Raw genomic sequence first — 20,738 nt, 5'->3', positions numbered from 1 at the left:
CTGCAAAGTGAAACAAAGTACTCTGTGTTAAGCATAGCCTGCTTGAATATTGAGCATTGTGTTACAGCATGTTCTGTTGCCCTGCTAGCAGCAGAGCGCGGTGCCTGCATCAAGCGGGGTCTGTTGACTGACAGTCCTATTGTGCTTCACATAGCTAAACCAGCTTGTCTTACGACCTCTTTGGTAAACACTGCATGGGTCGCCTTTTGTGAACTATACCGAGAGGGGAACTGCCATGCATTATTACTTACTTGTATGCTTTTAGAGGAGGACAATATGTTATCTATGCTCCATTGAGCTGGCTTCATTTCATGGGTAGATCTCTGCAGAAGAATCCGTCTTTCATGCACACAGCCCGCTTCCCTGCTCTGAAAGGCCTGGACGTTAGCTCGGGCAGCGCTATGAATAGGGCTGTGCTCTAGTTTCAGAGTCTGCCATCTCATTAAATATATCTATGAACTGTTAGCCTATAAGCAGGTCTTTAATGAAACAAACGACGTCATTACTGTTTCATTCCTTCAAAATGCTGGGGTGTCCTATTAATCACCCAGAAAAATTATTGCAAGCTCGATAACCATAACCATCACGAGCATCATTAATTAGAAATGCAAGCAAAGGTGAGAGTGATTTGGTTGCACATTACACTGTGTCTGCTTGTGCATGCAAACCTACTTTGTTTGAAAGGACAGTTAGTGAAACTTAAACTGTGTTTCCCACCTGCCTATAGAATTTACATAAAACTACAGGTTGCTGGGTGACGAGACATTTAAATTGTGGCCATTTCACAAATGTTTGTGCCCTTTGAAACTTTAACGACTGAATATAAATTGCTGTGTTGAAACTAAAAGAAAAGGAAGGTTTGAAATTGTTACTGAGGCTGGTTTTCAGTGCTCATTGGACAATACTACACAATAACTAGCCAACAATAGCATAATACTAAAAGCTCCAATGGCTGCATTATACAATAGGCCATGTTGGGTAACCTGGTGAGTGTCTATTGTAGGTGCCTCAATGTACTTTGGTATTACAGCAGGACCGCAGATGCTTGCTCTGCCCTTCTGTAAAATGGATCATGCTAGTGGAAAATGCGGGATCACGGCCTCAGTGCAGGGTCACCCACAAACTTTTTGTCTTCACCCCTCCTGTTTTCTGAACCCGTTTTTGGTGGCTTTTAGGACTTTTTGCACTTTACCATTGCTAGCCAGTGCTAAAGTGCTTGTGTTCTTTCCATTAAAATGGTAAAACTGGCATACCCCAAATTAGCAGGTTTAATTTACTTGTACGTCCCTACTAAAGTGGTACTACATGTACCTAACGTCTGTAAATGAATTGCTACTATTGGCCCTGCGCACGTATTGTTACATCCGTTTACAAAGTCTTTTTAAACATGTCTTAGGTCTGCCTTTGCAACCTGTGTCTGCAGTTTTGAACTGCCATTTCTACCTGCAAAATAAACATTTTGCCAGGCCTGAACACTTCCTTTTTAATTCTTATACGTCACACCTAGGTTAAGCTGCAAACAGACCATTGGGCAGGGTACAGTGTATTTTTTTTTTTTAATCTTTTTATTGATTTTCAAAACAAGTAAGTACAACTATCAGAAATGGTAATACAACAGATACCAGTACATTCCCGCATCCGTCCTCCCAACATGCATTATAACCATTAGACATCACTATAGTCTTATACATTATACCCGGCAACAGTGATTCAGTGTACAAATGTCACCTAGTAAACCTGAGATAAGTGGGGCTAGTGACCGACAGGTTCACGGAGATTCCGAGTTGGTCACATTCTGCAAATAGTTCGTTAGATAAGTCCAATAGTCTTTCGGTCTAGACTTTGCTGGAAGCTCTTCTTCATAAGTCAGCAATTGAGTCTTGCAATGCGCTAGGTCCTTGAGCCATTGTTTCGTGTTTGGGACTCTAGTGCCGCCCCAACATTGTGATATTTGCCTTTTGGCTAACAGTAGGGCGATTGCACAATATTTACGTTTCCCTGCTTTTACCCCTTGTAGCAGGCCTAGGAGACACAATTGTATAGTGCAGTCAAACTCCATTCCCACCATTCTCCTGAGAATTACAATCACTTGCCCCCAGTAGTCTTGTATTTTCGGGCATGACCAGGCTAGGTGAATGAAGTCTGCATCCTGCTCCCCACATCTTTTACATTTGGCATCCTCCCGCAGCCCAAACCTGTGTAGACGTGATGGGGTGTGGTATGATTGATGTAGGTACTTTAGGTGTAGTATGCGTAAATTGCCATTAGGAGTGAGTAGCTTAATTAGGGTGCAGGTGGTGAACCATTCTTTTTCAGTTAGGGGGTCTGATAGGCATTCATTCCAGCGTGCCCATGCTTTAGTGGATGTGAATGGGATCTCGCTTTGGACCAGTTTGTATAATCGTGCAACTAGGTGTGTTGAGTTTGAGGAGGTGATGACGCACTGCAGCGCGTCCATGCAGGCGGGTTCAGTCGGATAGTTTGGGTATAGATCCCGAATTGCTCTTTGTAACCTGTAATATGTGAAGCGAAACAGGGCAGTTTGGTTACTGATATACGATAAATCGTCTATGGTCCTGAAGACGCCATCATGATAGAGATCTCCTAACGTGTCAATACCGGCCTGTTTTAGAAGACCCATTCCTACTTGTTCATTAGTGACAGATATGTGGGGGTGGTGGTGTAACGGCATCGCTGGTGCGTAGAGGGGCGTTTTGTGTGTTAGGCGGCTTATAGAGCCCCAGGCGGCTACCGTCGTGTCCACTGTGTTAATATCCGCTGCGTGTAACGGTGGACGCTTATGCGTGAGCATCGCAGTAAGCGGAATTGGAAAGGCGTCCCCTTCCTCCACCGCCGTGTGTGTTAGATAGGGAACCGTGTGATACCAGTACGCGATATACTGTGCCTGGGCACATAGGTAGTACAGGTAAAAGTCAGGAACACAGAAGCCACCTTTTTCATAGGGCAAGGTTAGAATTCGCAAATCTATGCGTGCCTGCCTACCCGCCCAGATGAGTCTTAGAACCATCGTGGTTATATTTTTGAACACCGCTTTCGGGGGCGTGATTGGTATATTGTTAAACAGGTATAGGAGCTTGGGGAGGATATTCATTTTGACTATGGCAATACGGTCGGCTAGTGATAGCGGGTACAGTGTATTTAAACAGTAGGACCTGTACTTTTTAGTTTTACATGTCCTGGCAGTGAAAAACCCCTACATTCATGTTTCTCTACTGCAAGGCCTACTTCTACCTTAGTATAACTTTGGGTTACCTTATTACATTTAATAAGTGATAACTTTTGTTTGAGAGAAGGTAAGAATACCATGTTTGGTGTTTCACGAAATGTAATTTTAAACCATCTTTAACTGGAAAGTTGGATTTAAAGTCACACATTTGAAAATGCAACATTTGGAAACTTGGCATTTTCTCGTCCTAACCCTTTGGTGCATGCACCCTGTTTCCTGGGTGTAGTTGGCAGTTGACCTTTGTATATTTCTCCCAGACAGCATCACAATAGAGTGTCTGGGTGTTTGCAGGATGAGCCATTTCGGGCAGGATGGAGAAGTGAAGCTGTCGCCTACCACACTTGCACTTCAAAGGCACTGGCCTAGCTCATACACAGAGAACTTCATGCTAGCCTATTGTGCCCCCAGACTAATTGGGTCCTGGGTAGAGAGACAGGAAATTCCAGACAACTCCGTTAGGTGAAAACTCCAGAAGATTCTCCCTCTTCAAAGGGAGCCCCAGGTCAAAAAATGGTACCCTCAAGCCCACTCTTCAGTACACTCCTGGACCTATGGATACTACAGAAAAAATATGCCCTCCTGTTGGACGTCTGCCCTTACTTGCTGAGACGGAAGACTGTACTTACACCCTTCATCTAGGCTTAAGTGATTCCAAGGGTCAGCTGACTGACCTCCTGTTAGCTAGAGGGATACAACAAGCTCCAGGATCCTCTCTGCAATTGCCCAGCCAACCTGCTGCAACTGGACCTGCCTAAGCCTTTCTGGTCTCTGCTGAAGTGAGTTCCTTATTCCCAGAAGGTGCCTCTGAAGTACTGGACCCTTGGTGTGGCATCAGTTGAGCTCCTCCTTGCAGACAAGAATACATCGTGATGTTTTGTGCTATTCGTGACTGTGAATGGGCCTATTTGTGCCAAGATCATGTAATTTGCACCAACCACCAATGCAAAGCTCCAGTGAACCCGGCTCTTCGTGGTAAAGTGACTACCAGTGATAATCGGCAAAACAAGCTCTGCAGTTCGCTCTACAGCATCGACAGCCCATGGTTACCACCAACACGAATCTCTAGCAATGACCATCAGAATGCCCAACAGAAACAGCTTGCTACTGCGATGCCCATCTGTGATGCTCGCCCTGCTCTTCTCTCTACGGCGATGATCATCTGCAACACTCTCCATGACCCTCGCGACCTCCTTTACCATGAATGGTATTCTTCACATGGACTTTAGAATGTAGCTTTTTCAGTGTAACTGACCTGGTCCCTGTATCCGGCCTTTGTTTCATCATGGTCTGCCTGAGCCTGTGACTTTAACTTGGTCTAGTAGGTCCAGCTACCCTCGAGTAGCTTTGTGCTCTTAGGTGCCATACTTACCTCAAATCTTTGAAATTACATATCTCCGATTCTACTGATTGGATTTTTGCTGCTTTGGTGTCAAATGACATAATGCATCTGATTCTCTTTTTCTAAATGTGTTGTGGGATTTTTCTTGTGTTGTGTTTTCACTTTACTGTTGTTCCTGTGCTGCATAAATACTTTACACATTGGGTCTTGCCACACTGTTTTTGTGCCAAGCTACAAGAGGGTAAAGCACAGGTTAAGTTGGTGGCTTTTATGGTTTACACTGACACCAATTGTGGCTGTGTTTAAGAAGGTCTCTATCCCTCCTCAACCAACAACCTGATTTCCCTTACAAAATGCACATCAGTGTGATCAAAAGGGGGTGCTTTCTTATTTACAAGGGTGCCTCATACAAAGCAAATTATGGAATCCTCTGCACCCATGCTGTACTTCAGACATGGCTCCAATCTTAAAGAGGCTGTCAGGAGGCACATGTGGTTTTGCTCCACAAGAATGTGGAACATTGTCAGTGCACTAGTGGTGGGCAGAACTCACAGAGTTACAGAAAAACTCTGCGAGATTCCAAAGAATTCCCAAAACGGGTGGAAAATATGCAGCTCGCGCAGCAATTTAGTGCCACTAGTGCATGCAATGCTAAAAATCAGTGCAAACGGCACCATGTGATCCACAAGAGCACACAGCCAGTCGACAAAAAACAGAATATATCCTGAGCTAAACATGGACGTCAAATAAAAGTTCTTCAAATAAATCCCGAAAGAGGAGTGATCTTCATATCTTCTTTTATTTATGATGTTATTCTTCATGAAACAAACTAGCCGCCAACACTTGTTTCATCTTGGTGAAGTAAACCATAGACTTCTTCAGGGCTATAGCTAGATTCTGTAAATATAAGTCGAATAGAAATCTCCGCAAGTAATGAGAACAATAGATAATGATTATTTCTCTGGAGGCTCCTGAGTCATTCTCAAGGTGACGGTAAAACTTCAAAAGTCAATGGTGAGCCCCAGGTATCCTTTGCCTTTGGTTCTTCAACCGGTTCACACCACACTCGAAGGATACCTGGGGCTCACCATTGACTTTTGAAGTTTTATCGTCACATTGAGAATGACTCAGGAGCCTCCATAGAAATAATCATTATCTATTGTTCTCATTACTTGCGGAGACTACTATTCAACTTATATTTACAGAATCTAGCTATAGCCCTGAAGAAGTCTATGGTTTACTTCACCAAGACGAAACACGTGTTGGCGGCTAGTTTGTTTCATGAATAATAACATCATAAATAAAAGAAGATATGAAGATCACTTCTCTTTCGGGATTTATTTGAAGAACTTTTATTTGATGTCCCTGTTTAGCTCAGGATATATTCTGTCTTTGTGACATATGTGGTTTTGTATTTACATTACCCATTTTGGTTGTTGGTGGGTGGCCATAACCTTATCCTTGGAGCTCCAAAGAATGTGAATTTGGACACACATCCCAGCGCAATTAGCACTCAGTCACCCTTTCTATATTGTCACACAGCCACTCGAGTTGATTTTGCTGCTGATCAAGTAGAAATCTACTAGAGCGGCAGCAAATCTATGTGAATGACAGCCCTCTAAACATGACTGCTCGCATACGCCGGCGAACGCCCTTGTTGGCAAATCTCATTAGGGGATGCAAATTCTTGCTTGTGCTCACCAGCTCTCATATTCTGGAGCCTTGTGAGAAAAATATTCCTCCACTTGGCAACTGGCGTAATTTATCCTGAAGTCCATGTTAAAGAGTAACACGGAGTGGCAAAAATTCTGCCAATTCCACATGTAGAACAGAACATTCCGCCCACCCCTACTGTGCCCATTTCCCACGTGTGTCCCCTGGTAGTGTTGACCGGGATCCTAGGGACCACACAGGCAATCCACTGCAGAAGGGTGCCGTCACTTTTGAGACCCCATTGAGAGTGCGGCCAGGTATGTGCCTGCGCTGAAGGGCAGGCCTGCAGCTTCAGTCAGTCTGACTTTCACTGATAATAATTGTTTAAACATGTACCACAAACATTCCCAAGTTAGAACAGCTAGGTGGTGATTCGCAAAAAGACAAACATATATATGGTTTAAACAACAGCCTAATTTATCCTCTGCTGTGAGGTGATTCTCTTGGCTTTGTGGTTAATAGGTTGCATAACATTTCATACTATTTATGCTTATGACCTGTGTTTGACGTCCCATTTGATAATTGATTCCATAACCTTGTAATACAGTGCTAATTTGTTGCTGAGCAACCAATATGTTATAGTGTGTAAATATGCTATTGTATATTGTTCTAAGGATTGTCATTGGTTTGTATTTGGAAAAAAAACCAAAAACGTTGTTTACTAAAAAAGGCAAACAAATATTGTTAAAAATTAGGTTTAGGAGATGGTTATAGTTGGAAATGAAATTAAATATGGTGGTGTTTAAAAGCCTTTATAACAGACTGTAATATTGAAATTTACCCTTTGAGGCTCCTTCTTCTCTACCTCCGAACTTTGCAGGCAGCTTGTGGACTAGAATACAGTACAAATAATATTGTCCTTATTATTCTAGAGTATTCTTTAGAAAATATGCTATCAATAAATACTTTATTGTAAGCAAGAATGCAATGTGGTTTTCTTTCCAGGAGACTTCAAAACCATCTGTGGATGACCTGGAGTTAAGAGTAGTAGGCAACCCAACATAAACTTGTAGTTCACCCACCTCCTTTAAAGGTGTGGAAACCACAGTGTTTCTGCCAGCAAAGCCTCTGCTGGCATATCCAGTGGAAACACTTGACTAGGAGGCCCATTCCCAATAGGGCAGTCAAATCAACTCAAAGTTATTGTCTTCACTTATAATATCTATAGACAAACAAAGCAATCATAAAAAACAAAGCAATCATAAAACATCTCAAATTAACATAGTCAATATAATTTACAGACAATAAGACATTAAATGGAATAAATACATGCAACTTTTTTACATAGGTTGCTATCTTGCAAATCTTTGGCTTAACATTTAATTGGGCCATTAAGAACAATTACTATATAAAATAGAAGCAAAACATCGTTTCTAACACATGCGTTACAACGTGTGTCATTACAACACATTGTTTACATCTCAAAATCCATTACAACGCATGTCATTACATCGCATAATCCATGACAACGCATTCCCCAAAGTAACGCCCCAGCGGAGTTAGAACAGTAATTGCGTTGTAAGGGATTATGCATTGTAACGACATGTGTTGTAACGACATGCGTTGTGATGGATTTTGTGATGTAAGAAATGCGTTGTAATGACACGCATTGTAACGCGTGCATTGTAAAATGTCATATTCAAAATAGAAATATTATTGTTCTAAAAAGAAAAAACGTAATAAACTAATGGAGTTTTAATGGCAGTATGCTCAACCATTTTAAGATACAAAGTAAGAAAATAATGCTAACTTATTGCCCTTTCTCCAGCTGCTCTGATTTCTACTCCCGGCGGGAAGCGCAGGGCCAACAAAGAGCTATGGGCAATGGAGTGCCTCTGTCACAACCAGTGTGTCCCACGCAGCGGTGTCTCTATTCGGCTCTAGGCGCGTTCTCCAGCTGCACCTCCTTCTCCTCCCTAGTCATGTCATAGTAAATATTGTCCTGTCATATTTAGGGTGGGACAACAGTTACTAGATGCTTGTCATTATGGCCTGAAGCAGAGAAATTAAACAAAAACCACAGTCTCATTGAGAGTTTGAGTCATTGATAGTTTTTTTTCTCAAAAATAAGCACCATTTTATTGCGTTTATTTTGGGAAAACAAAAATATTTGTCCAGCAAACTCCTCGGACTTCTGGGCAGCTCCCAATGGTGTAACACAAAATAACAGGCCCACCATGCAGAATGTTATGAGTGGCTCCTGAGTGCTCTAAATATTAATGATATTCCTTGGTCTTCAGCAGAAACCCCTTGAGGGTTGGGTGGCCCCCCTGCACCGCGTGGGGCATGTGTTGTGCCCCTGGCAGCCACAACTATTGCAACTCTTTGTATTTAGGTGCTCCTCTGTACATTTTCCAGGGGTTGCAAAGAGTCCAGTCTGTTGCGGCAAAACTGGTGCTGAATCTGCGGCGTAACGCGTCCTCTACTCTTGCCCTGAGAGAGCTCCATTGGTTACCAATCAAGGAAAGGGCTCTCTTTAAATCACTCTGTCAGGTGTATAGAGCATCACAAAAGATGGGCCCAATCCCATTACAGGAAAGGTTTCGCAGAGACAGCTCCGGTCCTCTGGTGCTAGCTTACTAGCAACCATGATGGGGGGGAGGGCCTTCAGTGTGGTTGAAGCTCAGCTGTGGAATAAGCTGCCACAAAGGATCAGACAGGTTGACTCTTTAATTGAATTCAGAAAGAGACTGAAAATGTGGCTCTTTCCGAAAGTCTGATCCGTACGTTCTATCTCTCTGCTCGTCATCATGCTGATCAGGTGTTATTATATCTGAGCGCCATGATACCCGTAGGGTGGCAGTTGCGCTACATAAGCACAGATACAATGCAATACAAAACAGACAATTGCTCTAATGAAACCGAGATTTTCAGCAGGCAGAAATCACACAATACAGAGGGTGGTTCTCTGCCAGGGTAGCATAGGCTATGGACTATTCTAGAATTGTGGGCGCAATCCTTCATGCCTGAATGTACCTTTTTTGTCACTTCATTCCATCCATCATATGTAGAGATGAGGATATGGTTATGTAAACCAAGTCTAAGTACTGTGTGGCTGACAGATAATGGGGGGCTTGTCAGATACAAGTTAATGGCTTATCGTAGTGTAAACTTTTAAGAAACCGTGAGTAAGGCACTCTTCACAACTAATTTGCTAGGAAGCAAAGATAGGGAAAATTGATTTGTATGGCTTGGTCAAATGTTGTAGTTTTTATTTACATTTATTGGCATCTAAAGTTCTTGCAACAAAAGAGAGTTTCTTGTGATAAATTTCAGCTTCACAAATTAACCAAAATGTAGCTCAGGTGATTGAGTCTTTTGTTAGGGTAGGGGAGGATCGTCACTTTGTCCTGCTCCTTGAGAGATAAGAAAAATTATTTAAGCCACTTCCTTGGTGCTCTATATATCAGGAAAAGTATTCAATTTGATAGCAAGACTCCCAATAACCACAGTTTCAGTCCAAATCAAAAATGTCCCACTGCCACTAGATCCTGGGTTTCCTCTTCAGAAGCTTCAACTTTGTTATCAGGACTTCTAACCGACTATTCTCATGTAAGAAGATTTGCACAGTTTGGCTGAAGGAATGTCCATTTTCCAATCTTGTATTGTTTTTCATTCAGATAGCAAAGCTTTCTATATTCCCAGGGTATTCTGCACTCTTCAGCTTCAGGACAGAAGTTAAATTTATATGCAGACTCCTTAGAACATGGCCTGGAATCTGTAATCCTTTTGGATTAACAAGAAGCTATCTTCCCTTTTTATGGAATTGATTTACAGTGCCAGAGACTCACTACTATCCATGGTTCTCTAGCAGAAAGAAACACATTTTCCAGGAGCAGCAGGCAAGCATTATTGTACCAGCTGCACTCAACACTTTGACCACGAGTGCTGAGACAGTGTTTTTAAAAGGATAAATTCAATGCAAATAAAACTAAAGTTCTTATTCTCTATTCACATTTTTTTCAACAGACTGACTCAGTGATTGTTTCAGAAAGTGATTTATTGCAATGGGTATCTGTTGGACCTGGCCCTTTTGGCAGGTTCACCCCGAGACTTTTTGCTTTTTCCTAGCCTGTTTCTGTGACCTGGTGTTGGTGATTTTAGGCCTTTGCGCACTTTTTCACTGTGGTACAGTGTAAAGTGCGTGAGCTCTCTGTGTATGTGTGGTGAGTGACCTGCCCTCCCATAGGAATGAATGGGGAATATGTATGCCCATGGTAGTTCCTGATGTGTGGGGAGTGCAGGGTCGAGTTTGGTATGTACGAACTCGTGAGATTGAATGCTGCGTAATGATGCATGAATGTGTCTAGGGCGGAAGTGCCACTTCTAGACATGTGGGTGCATGTGTAGTGAGTCTGCTGGCACGTGATTGGCTGGAGCATGGCTCCAGGAGTGCCTGGGCCTGCTTGTGGATTGACTGTCTGGTTTGAGGGTGGCAGGGGCTGGGGAGCCCCAGGAGGTTGTCTGAGTCCGCCCGTGGATGAAAGGCTGCATCTGCTGCCAGGGAAGTGGGAGGAGATAGCACCTAGGAGTGAATAGGGCTGTGCCTGCCTGCCACAATTCTGGCTCCACCTCCTGCTGGGCGACTGTCGCCTCTGCCCCTCACACTGAAAGAAGTTCCCTATAACCAGTTCTAGCTGGTTCTCACACTGCCTGCACCCTTTAGACAAAGGATTTTATAGTATAAAAAGGGGCTGTGTCCCCTTCCAAAATGTTCTTGTTTCTAACTTGAATCTGCCAGGGGCGTGCTGCTGTTTGGGCCCAGGGGAATCCCTGGGCCCTGCCCAGCCCCTGTACTCCTGAAGGACTTTGCTTTGCCCTGGGATCCTGTGGACCTTCTTCCTATCCCCTGGAGGACTTTGCTGGCCATTAGCGCTTGGGAGCGCTTTATCCTGCCCTTTAGCGCTGGGAACGCTTTATTTGCTTTGCAGGTGCCCACCCTGCTTATGGTTGGCCTAGCGAGTGCCCACCTCGCTGATTTGCGATTATTTTGTCCCCTGGCAGGTGCCCACCCTGCCAGGGACCTGGCCGCTATTTTTATATTTTAACTCGAGGGAGCCCACTCCTCGGTTAATTCAGCCCCAGCCTACGAGTGCCTGAAGCAGGCCGCCGCGCTGCCCGCGACGACCCGGAAGTGGTTGGCCGGCCAGCCAATGGTGGCGCGGCCCGGCCAGAAGTCCCGCCCCGCAGCGAAAAGTGGGAAGGAGATGGCATGTGGTCGGTGCAGGGCTCCGGTGAGCTAGAGGGAGCCCGAGATGGACAACGCGGGAGGTCGGGAGCCCATCCCGCCTCCCGGAGCAGGGTGACAGAGTCCCGAGTCCCGGGTCCCGAGGAGGAGGGGGGGGCCGGGGGAAGCAGCGCGGCCTCTCGTCCTGCGGAGGGGGCACGAGGCACATTGCCGGTACCAGGCCCCCACCGCGCCGGAGGAAGAGTGAGGAGACTGCCGCCGGGAGCCCTGCTGGCTCCGCACTGAGTCCCGGTCCCGAGACGGGGAACCGGGTGAAACAGAGCCCCGCCGCATCCTGATTGAGAAGTGCTCCGGCCACAAAGGAGTGCCCGGTAAGTGTGGCTCAAGAGGGGGCAGTACTTCCAGCTCCTGAGGGGGACTGCCTACTGGTGTGAGTGTCCCCGAGCGGCCCCCATGGCAGCGGGCTGCTCCGACCTTCTCGGGCCTCGTTATTGTCCGAGCGTAGGACTCCAATGTCTCGGGGCATATTTGTTTTAGAGCCCTGAGAGGATCCTGGACAGTTGATGATTTTGAGTCCCCAGAGAGGGGACTCCAACCATGGGGCATGCTTTGTTTGAGCCTGCGTGGCTCTACCCTGGCCATTTGTTTTAAAGTCCCACGGAGGACTTGGGGGCATGTGTATTTATAGAGCCAGATGGCTCCAACGCCCCACAACAGTTTCAGAGCCTGTGTGGCTCCAACGTTCTGCGCAATGTGGCCACGAGTGTTTTTAGAGCCTGTGTGGCTCCAACAGTTGGCACAGTTTTGTTCTAGGGGCTAGTGACAGCCCCTGTCGCAGTTTTTGTTTCACAGCGCCCAGCAATTAGTGGGCAGCTGCACCGTTTAGGTCTTGTGATGTTCCCAGGTGCCCAGCAAGTAGTGGGCACCTGCAACGTTTAGGTTTTGCGCCAGTGGCGCACCCCTGACTGGCGCTGCGTTGGCAGCGCGTCCTGACATTCTGGACACAGGGCTCTTTAGTCCCTTTATTAGGTGGGGGCTGGTATGTGATTTTCTTTAGGCGCAATGGGTTTATCTATGTGATGGTAATTGCCTAATGTGAGTTTTGTGCAATGTGATATGGTGCTAGGAAATGTAATGCATTTAATATGATTACGCACCTTGATCTTACACCTCTGAATGTTTTTAGGCATCATGTGTTTTTGCGCTATTGAGTTATGTTCTGGCACCGCTGAATGTTTTTATGCATCATGTGTCTTCCTGGATTTTACACCTCGGAATGTGTTGGTTTATGCATCATGTGTTTTTCCTTCCCTGCACCTCTGAATGTGTTTTTGATGCATCACGTGCCTTGTTCTTACATCGCTGAATGTATGTTTTATGCATCATGTGTTTTCTTTTTCTCTACACCTCTGAATGTTTTGATGCATCATGTGTAATGTGTTCTTGCTGATACCCCTAAATGTATTTTATTCTTAAGTGGTTGTTCTTTCCCGTACAGGTGGTCCTAGTAAGGTCCTGGTCCCCTGCGTGATATTCTCCTAAGGTGGTTAGGGTTGCGTAGGTGGTACTTACCTGTTACCAGTAGTTACTGGTTGTGATTTATTACGGTTATTTTGTGCTATACATATTCTAAGTTCTAAAAGTGTTGATTCTGACAGTGGCCCATGTGGCCCTGTCCTGTAAATAATCCCTTGTGAATATTGCCCGTGCCAGTTGGCACAATGTACATGTGTGATTTCTATCTGATGTGTTTTGACAATACAGAAGTTATTTTCATATAACCTTGTGTGGAGTTCCTTTTGTGGTGTGCCTAGGATGTTGTTGCTGTTGTGTGCTGGCGCAAATGCTTTACACATTGTCTCCGAGTTTAGCCTTACTGCTCGTGCCAAGCTACCAAGGGGGTGAGCAGGGGTTATCTTGGCGTGTGACTCCCTTGCCCTGACTAGAATGGTGGTTTCTGCCTGGCTTTGGCGTCAGCCTTAGCCTACCAGAAATAGCCAGTTCTAACATTATCCCCAAGCCGTTTGTAGGACACCTGGATTTCCCCCTGGGCCTCTTTAGATCTCTCTAAACATCATCCACGACTGGTCCAGCCCTGCCTCACAAGGATCAGAGAAAATCACAGACCTTCTATGTCAAAGTTGCCCCTCTTTCAAGAGGTGAAAGACTTTGATGTGGCAGTATGGGCCTTTTACAAAAACAGAGCAAGTACTCTGGATTACTTTGACAGGGGGAAGTGACCTGCAATGTCCTTAGACACCAGGCATCAGGCCATTGTTGGTCCATGGTAAATTAGAAGTGAAATAGGTTCATTGAAATGTGACCCACCTGGGGCATAGACAGGAAACGTAGATACGCCCCTTACAAACACTATTGCTAAAGATGAGGCAGGCAATAGAACAACAAAGTCAAAGAGTGTAGCAGATTGAAAATGTCAATGTTTTCAATTTATTTTTCATACTTATGTACATGCTGGAAATTTGAGTACTGTACTACTTTTCTAACCAAAGTTAGAAAAAATGTAATTTTGCAAATTGTCCGATGTCAACCGCTTTAATATATAGGTGAACTCAAACATACTTCACTACCTCAGTAGTGCAGAGGAGGTCAACAGGCCACCCTCTGTACACAGAAAGAATATATTTGATGAAAACACTAGAAACATTTTCCTTTCAAAATCAAAGCCTTGACTTTGAATGGGACAGCTTTCCTTGTATCCTGATGATGATATGTTTGTTTTACTGTGACAAGCACATCATGCTGATGTCACTGCAAAACAAAAATGATAGTAGACAATGGCATGGTTTTCTTTCTCATGTGATCAGTGATAGGGGCATAACCCTGCCCCCCCCGAACAAAAATCTCTGTGGGTGATGCACCACTTGAAGGAGTACTGTGTCCCCTTTCCATTGCTGTCTCTCTATAGTGTATACCTGCTTGAAGATTGCATCAACACTGGGGGAGAATATTGCCTGAGCATGGGCATTGTTTCCCTCATTCCCCAGGCACAGCAGTTGCTCTTCCCCTGTGGGATGGACAGAGGGCGTTGTCTATTATGTGTACCCCCAGGGAGGTGGCAGAAAGCCTACCAGGCACCAGAGAATAAATGGGGTGGGGGGTAGCTCTTCTAGTTATTGTGCTGTGCTCCTATCCCAGAACTGGAACAACAGTCTTTATGCTCCATTGGGGGTAGATTGGGATTTAAACCCCCTATCTGCTTCCCACATGGGCAGAAAGCCTACAAAACAACTGGAAAAAACGGTTAAAAAAAACTATGGATTGGTAAATCCTACCCAAGCATCAGACCTTCTTCCCCTAGCTCTGAAAAGATTTAATAGTCTTTCCAGCCCCACGGGCAGATTGATGGGGTTGACCCCTAATCTTCCCCCTGAGGTCAGGTAGCTCACTAAACATGAAGAAAAGAATTGTAAAAAATGAAAAGAGTTAAGAGTATCCCACCCAGGCATCAGGCCAAGGAAAACAGCACAGCCAGGCACCAGCCTATTACTAAACCTTCTTTATTTAATCATATTCACCATCAGTGAGGACAAGAGACCAACGTGTTTATGCCGAAGCCTTCAACAGGGTCATATATGTATTATTGCTAGTTATATATATATATTACCTACTGGCGGTTGTCAGTAGGTAGTTTTAGTTAGGACCTAATTTCAATAGGAAAAGCATTTTTGGACTTTCCTACATCTTTGGGGCCATTTGGTGAACCTTCAAGACATTTTCCCCTAAAATTGTACTGTCCGGAAATGTTCGATGATCTGTGAAGCGGGGTCTGAGAAAAGGGAGTCCCAGAATGCATTTTCCCTACGTTAATTCCCATAGGGATTTTGAACATGACCAGAGCCTGAACTGCTGGAATGAATTACACTAAACTTGTCAGGAAGCTAGCTCTTTAAAGCACGTTTTTTGTGTTTTTGTGTTTATCTGTCCAGTAATTTTAGAGATATTAACCAGAAACCAAATTTGCATATCTTGGGGCGCGGATCCTCCATGAACCCGACATTCCCCATACTGAAATCTGATTGGTTGCCAACACTTCCACTAGTGTTGGCAGCCTTCTTAAAACTCTGATTCAGCTGAGTCCCACAAAAACATTAAAAAAAAAAAAAAAGGGGTCAGGTGTGGAATACCCTGATCTTCTAGGTGATGGTGAGGTCCGACACGGACACCGCTGGGGGTTAACAAAAAGAAAGATTTCTGTGAAATCGTGGGTGGATCTGCGAATTTGTGGCAAAGTTGAAAAAATAAGTGCCATCTCCCGCACTTGTTTATACTATAGCCCTTGGGTAGGCCTAATCTAGGGGGATGTACAGTTTACTAAAATCATTGAAGGGGGCACATGTGCCCCCCCTCCCCAAAGGCATTTTTATGCCCTGGTACCACCACCTCCCCTGGGCTGCATATACATTTGGGGAGCCCTGTGAACCCCCCTGGCAACCACCACCTCCCTGGGATTGAATTTAAAAGAAGGAGGGGGACAAATGTACCCCCCTCCTAGAGATTTTAAAATCCCTGGGGACCACCACCTCCCCGGAGCTAATTGCTTTAGAAAAAAGAGGGAGGGGGCCATATACGGCCCCAGTGACCACCAACTTCCCAGGGCCAGCCCTTGCAAACAAAGGAAGGGGGCTTTGCAGCTCCACCTCATGGAGAGAAATATTATCTGTGGGGACTGTCACTATGTCCTGGCGTGTCCTTCCCCAGCATACAGCTGTTTGCTTTTGCTTGACAGAAAGCTTTGACCGAGCAAAAGCAAACACTTTGTTTCCAGCAATCGGGAGCTTTCAAACCTCTTCCACTTGCTGGATGCAAGGTTTACATCGCATTCCCTCCCTGAAAGCGATTAAACTATTGCTCTCGCACACTGGGAGCTCCATTTCCAGCAGCTTCCTGTGTGTGAGAGTAATGCCAGCTCAAACAGGAGGCAGGGAGCCTGCTGGGCCCGTGGGGACTTGAGGTTCCCCCTGTGGTCCCCGACGTGCACTCTGGATGCCCTGGGTGAGACCAGGGCACCCAGGGACCCATAAAATGACACAAAAAACAGGGCCCCTGAACAATCAAATAAACGGGCAGAGGAATCAGGGAAGCAAATGCATGTACCAAAAACTGTTCCGCAATCCACAGCTCAAGAGAACATCATTGCTCCTGGTCAAAAAACTCGATGGTGCGTTATTTAGTCGCTGCCCAGAGGTATCGAGACGGGTTCAGCCTCAATGTGTATTTGTACCACATGAGTAGCGGTTGCTTTGAGTCGCCCCTGCTTCACTTTTTGTGCCACAGGGTTGGATTGTTAATTTTTCCCCCTACAAAGTCTGGAGCGGTGGACATAGTTGTTCGACTGAGCTCTCTCCTCATTTATAAGTCTAGAGGGAAGATTCGATTTTATCTGGAGCGGTATGCCAAGAGCCAGATACTGCATTGGATGTACCCCTTGTCGCCTTATTATTGATTGTGTTTTTCTGTGGGTTTCTGATATGTGTAAGGATGCTTGTTGAGTGAATGTTTTGAGAGTTGCACGGGCATTTGGGTATCAGGTGGGGTAGGGTGGGTGGCGTGATTGGTGAGGAAGCACAGAGCTGGTACACAGGACTTTTCCTGTGAGTGATGGACTCCGCGAAGGTCTGCTGTACCTGCTTCTTAATTTTTCTTTTGTTTTAAAATGCTTTGAACCTCAGATGGCTCACAAAGGTTTTTTTTCTAGCAAAAAATTAGAAGTTGCCGTTTTTTAAACTTTCAACTTTGTAAACCATTTAGAGTTCGTCTAGCTGTAAATAATTTTCAGTATGCACTTGCAGATATATATGCATTATGAATTATTGTTTGTAGCCTCTCACAGAGCTTTAACACTTATCGTATGTTTCTTTCTCCCTACATTACCCGAGGCAAAACTTTCCATGTGTTTTTATATTAGATGCTATTGTAATAATTCATTTTGTACTTTCAAAAAACAAACTGCAGTGGTTCAACAGACAAATATTAAAATAATTTATAGAGCTCATAGAATTTATGTACTGATATTTGTTTTTGGTTTCAGCTACTTTGTTCCTGGAACACTGGAAACGTCTTCAAATGAGGTTGAGCTATTACTGGGATTTAACAGGATTAGAGGAGGAAGAAGTGAGTTTGGATTCTCTTAATATTAGTTTCTAATGCCATATCTTGACATTTAAGTCTGACTTCTGTAAACAGGATAGAACCACACTGTTTCTGATTGCAGTGAAATGAAGACTTAGCAGAGAACATCCATCGAACATCTGTAACACATGTTTTGCAGGTTTTTCAATAAGGCGAATGCCTGTGTTTCTCTTTTCGTACACCCTACACTGCAGTGTTTACAATGGCAATGGGATGAAACTGTGGTCACTTAGCAAGATATCATATGCTGCTACACATAATTATACCGTGCGGGTCTTGCATTAGTGAACTGGGAACATAGCTAGCCAAACTGAAATCCATTTTCTAACAAATCAGATACTTGCCCTTTTTTAAGTGCTCTGTAAGCATGATGGACATGAAATGTATGCAAAAATACTGTTTTTCTTATATAGTATGTGCCATTTTGCGTTATTCTTCTAAACTCTATGCTACATGGATTTCATGTGGCGGTGTTTATTGATCTTTTTAATCAAATGTAACTTCCAAATCATAAAGGCATTAAAGTAACTAAAATAATGAAGACTCGCGTATTTTAAATAGCATTTTTACATTTGTCTCAATTTAATTAGGGTTGGCTTTCATGCCACTTTTATTGGAGTTACAAAAACTAGTTTGTAACTCATATTTAATGTAAGTGTGCTAACAATCTGTTGCAACTTCTTGTTTGTTTCACCTAGAAAAAGCAGTGTCGGCTCGCAGAGGGAGTGCTGCGGGGCAGTGGGGCGGGGGAGGAGCAGGGTGGGGGGTAGTGGAGTCGGACATACGACGGCAAGGAGTAAAGTAAATAAATAAATAAAACTATTTACCTTGTACTAACTGCATCGCCAACTCGGCGATGCGGCATGAGCAAGGTAAATAGTTTTATTTATTTACTTTACTCCTTGTCATCATATGTCCAACTCCACTGCCCCCCCCACACTGACCCTCCCCCCCCCACCCCACCACCCCGCAACACTCCCTCTGCAAGCCGCCGCTGAGAAAAAGGAAAAAAGTATTCAGCGGAGTTCTTCAATTGATTTCCGCCACCTGTATTTACTTGAGCAGCATTCCGCTCCATCATTTGTTGCCAATTATTTGACATCAGACAGGAACCAGCCATATTCAAACCTTGCTCTGCCCTGTGCCGATAGGAACGGTCAACTCCAAACTGCCTGGCCACTCCCCTTTATATAGTAACAGAAGTAACCTGAGAACAGTTTTACCCTTGCTGGGCTTCATAAGTGAGGTACAACATGAGTTTTCTGGCTTAGTGAGCAATGGACACATGTCTATGAATAACATTTGTCCTTAAAACGGCACTGGAACTGGGGGTGCGGTAGGTGCTGCAGCTCCCCCTTAAAACCTTAAAGTATAGATGGCGAATGAGCAATAAAGAGGCCCATCAAATGCTTTCTCCTTGCAACATATATTGTGTTTTCAAGTTCAGGTGTTTAGGGATGTGATGTTATTGGCCAGCACCCCCACTTTAAAAAATTGTTTCAGCACCACTGTGCCCTTAGGACATCATAAATATATATATATATTTTTAAATGATGGATGAAACGCTTCATATATTCTCACCCTCTGTAATTTCTCCTTCATTCATTCGGGCACTCTACCACATGAGAGAAAGATCAGCCAAATTAGAATTGAACCTGCTGCAATTCCAACAGTCCATCCAAATCTTCCAGGCTTGACCACCTCTAAATGTGAACACAATCAACCTCAGACAAGTTCTAGCCATGTTGGACTTCATCAGTGTGGTGCAGCTTGAGTGCCATGAGACAGTGAGCACTGGACACACATCTGGACATACCCATCATACATATGACTCATTTCGAAAAAATAAAAAGTGATAGGTGGAATGCTTCAATTAATCAAAACCACTGGAAATATTTGAGTTGCATGCCTGCCCATTTTGTGACTACAGACAGGGACAGGCCATATGTATATTAGATTTTGGTCTGTTCCAATAGAAACAGTTCAGTCCAAATTGCCAGGCCACATTCAATGTAGATCGGAGCATGAGCATACTGTTTTTGCCTTGTTGGGCCTCTTTGGTGAGGTTCAACTCAAGTCCTATGGCCCAAGACCCATATCTGTTTTCTGTTGTTCTCATTCAAGGGGGAGTAGTCTGGTGCTTCTGGCTGGACTCTTCCCATTGGAAAGGACTAGTACTAATTAGCATAAAAAAGATCCCATTCTGAAGTTGTGTTGTGAGCAAAGGTAATAGATTAGAATTACTGCTCAGAATATTTTACACATCGCATTTTTTACAATCACATCCTAAGTGTGATGAGTGTCCTCAGATGCAGATGCTTGAGATTACTGTGCCACAGGATTTAAGCTGCACCTCATTAATGAGGTCCAAACAGGCTACCACCCATTTTGGGTTGCTTCTGTTCCTGTTCATATAGGACGTAGACTGGTGGTTACAGTCTGGACTGCTCCTATTGAAGCAAGGTCACAGCTGATTTGCATATAGATGTACGCTGTCTGGAGTGACAGCAAACAATGATGCTCTGCAATAATGTCCAGAGTAATTTTCAGTTCCATCCACCACTTTTTTTCATTGTGTCCCAAGCATGGCTGGCCAAAACAATAGTTCTGTATTATTTATGTCTGTAGGACTATTTCTGTTATGTAGTGTCATTTCATTTTTAACACTGGATGTCTGTCTACCATAACTTTAGTTCTTTGTCACTCATAGATACTCTCTCAGCTAGGGAAACATTAGAAACAACTTTGATTTTCCAGGCAGACCGTTTTTATGTTTAGTGTAAAGAATTTACCTGAGCTTGGCAGCTTCTTTTACACACAATTGTAGCAAAATACCCATATTATAGTTGCATTACATCCTTAGATGGCATAAACAAGTAAAATAAAATCTGTCAACTTCAGTGTATTTATCTTGCAGCCACTCAGAAGTAGAGGTGTGAGAAATTCCCATAATTTGCTTTTGAGTAATTATGCAAAATTTCAGCAAACTCATGAAATTATTTGAAATGCACATCTGTCATTTTGCACTATATTTTAGCATGGAATTCCTACTAGTGTCGCTTACTTTTAGCACAAGTATATTACCTTGAACAACAGACTCT

General features: G+C 44.1%; 1 protein-coding gene across 1 annotated transcript in view; it reads left to right on the top strand.

Moving 5' to 3' along the window:
* Window positions 1-20,738, top strand: part of ANO2 (anoctamin 2) — a 1,767,324-nt gene that overhangs the window by 1,061,748 nt on the left and 684,838 nt on the right. The window contains exon 13 of the mRNA XM_078673987.1: window positions 17,537-17,619. Within this exon, the coding sequence (XP_078530113.1) occupies window positions 17,537-17,619 (83 nt within the window). The remainder of the gene's footprint in view (window positions 1-17,536; window positions 17,620-20,738) is intronic.

The sequence above is a fragment of the Lissotriton helveticus genome, chromosome 1_1 (genome assembly GCF_964261635.1).
Source record: "Lissotriton helveticus chromosome 1_1, aLisHel1.1, whole genome shotgun sequence".
NCBI lineage: Eukaryota > Metazoa > Chordata > Amphibia > Caudata > Salamandridae > Lissotriton > Lissotriton helveticus.
This window is presented reverse-complemented; position numbering and strand designations above follow the sequence as displayed.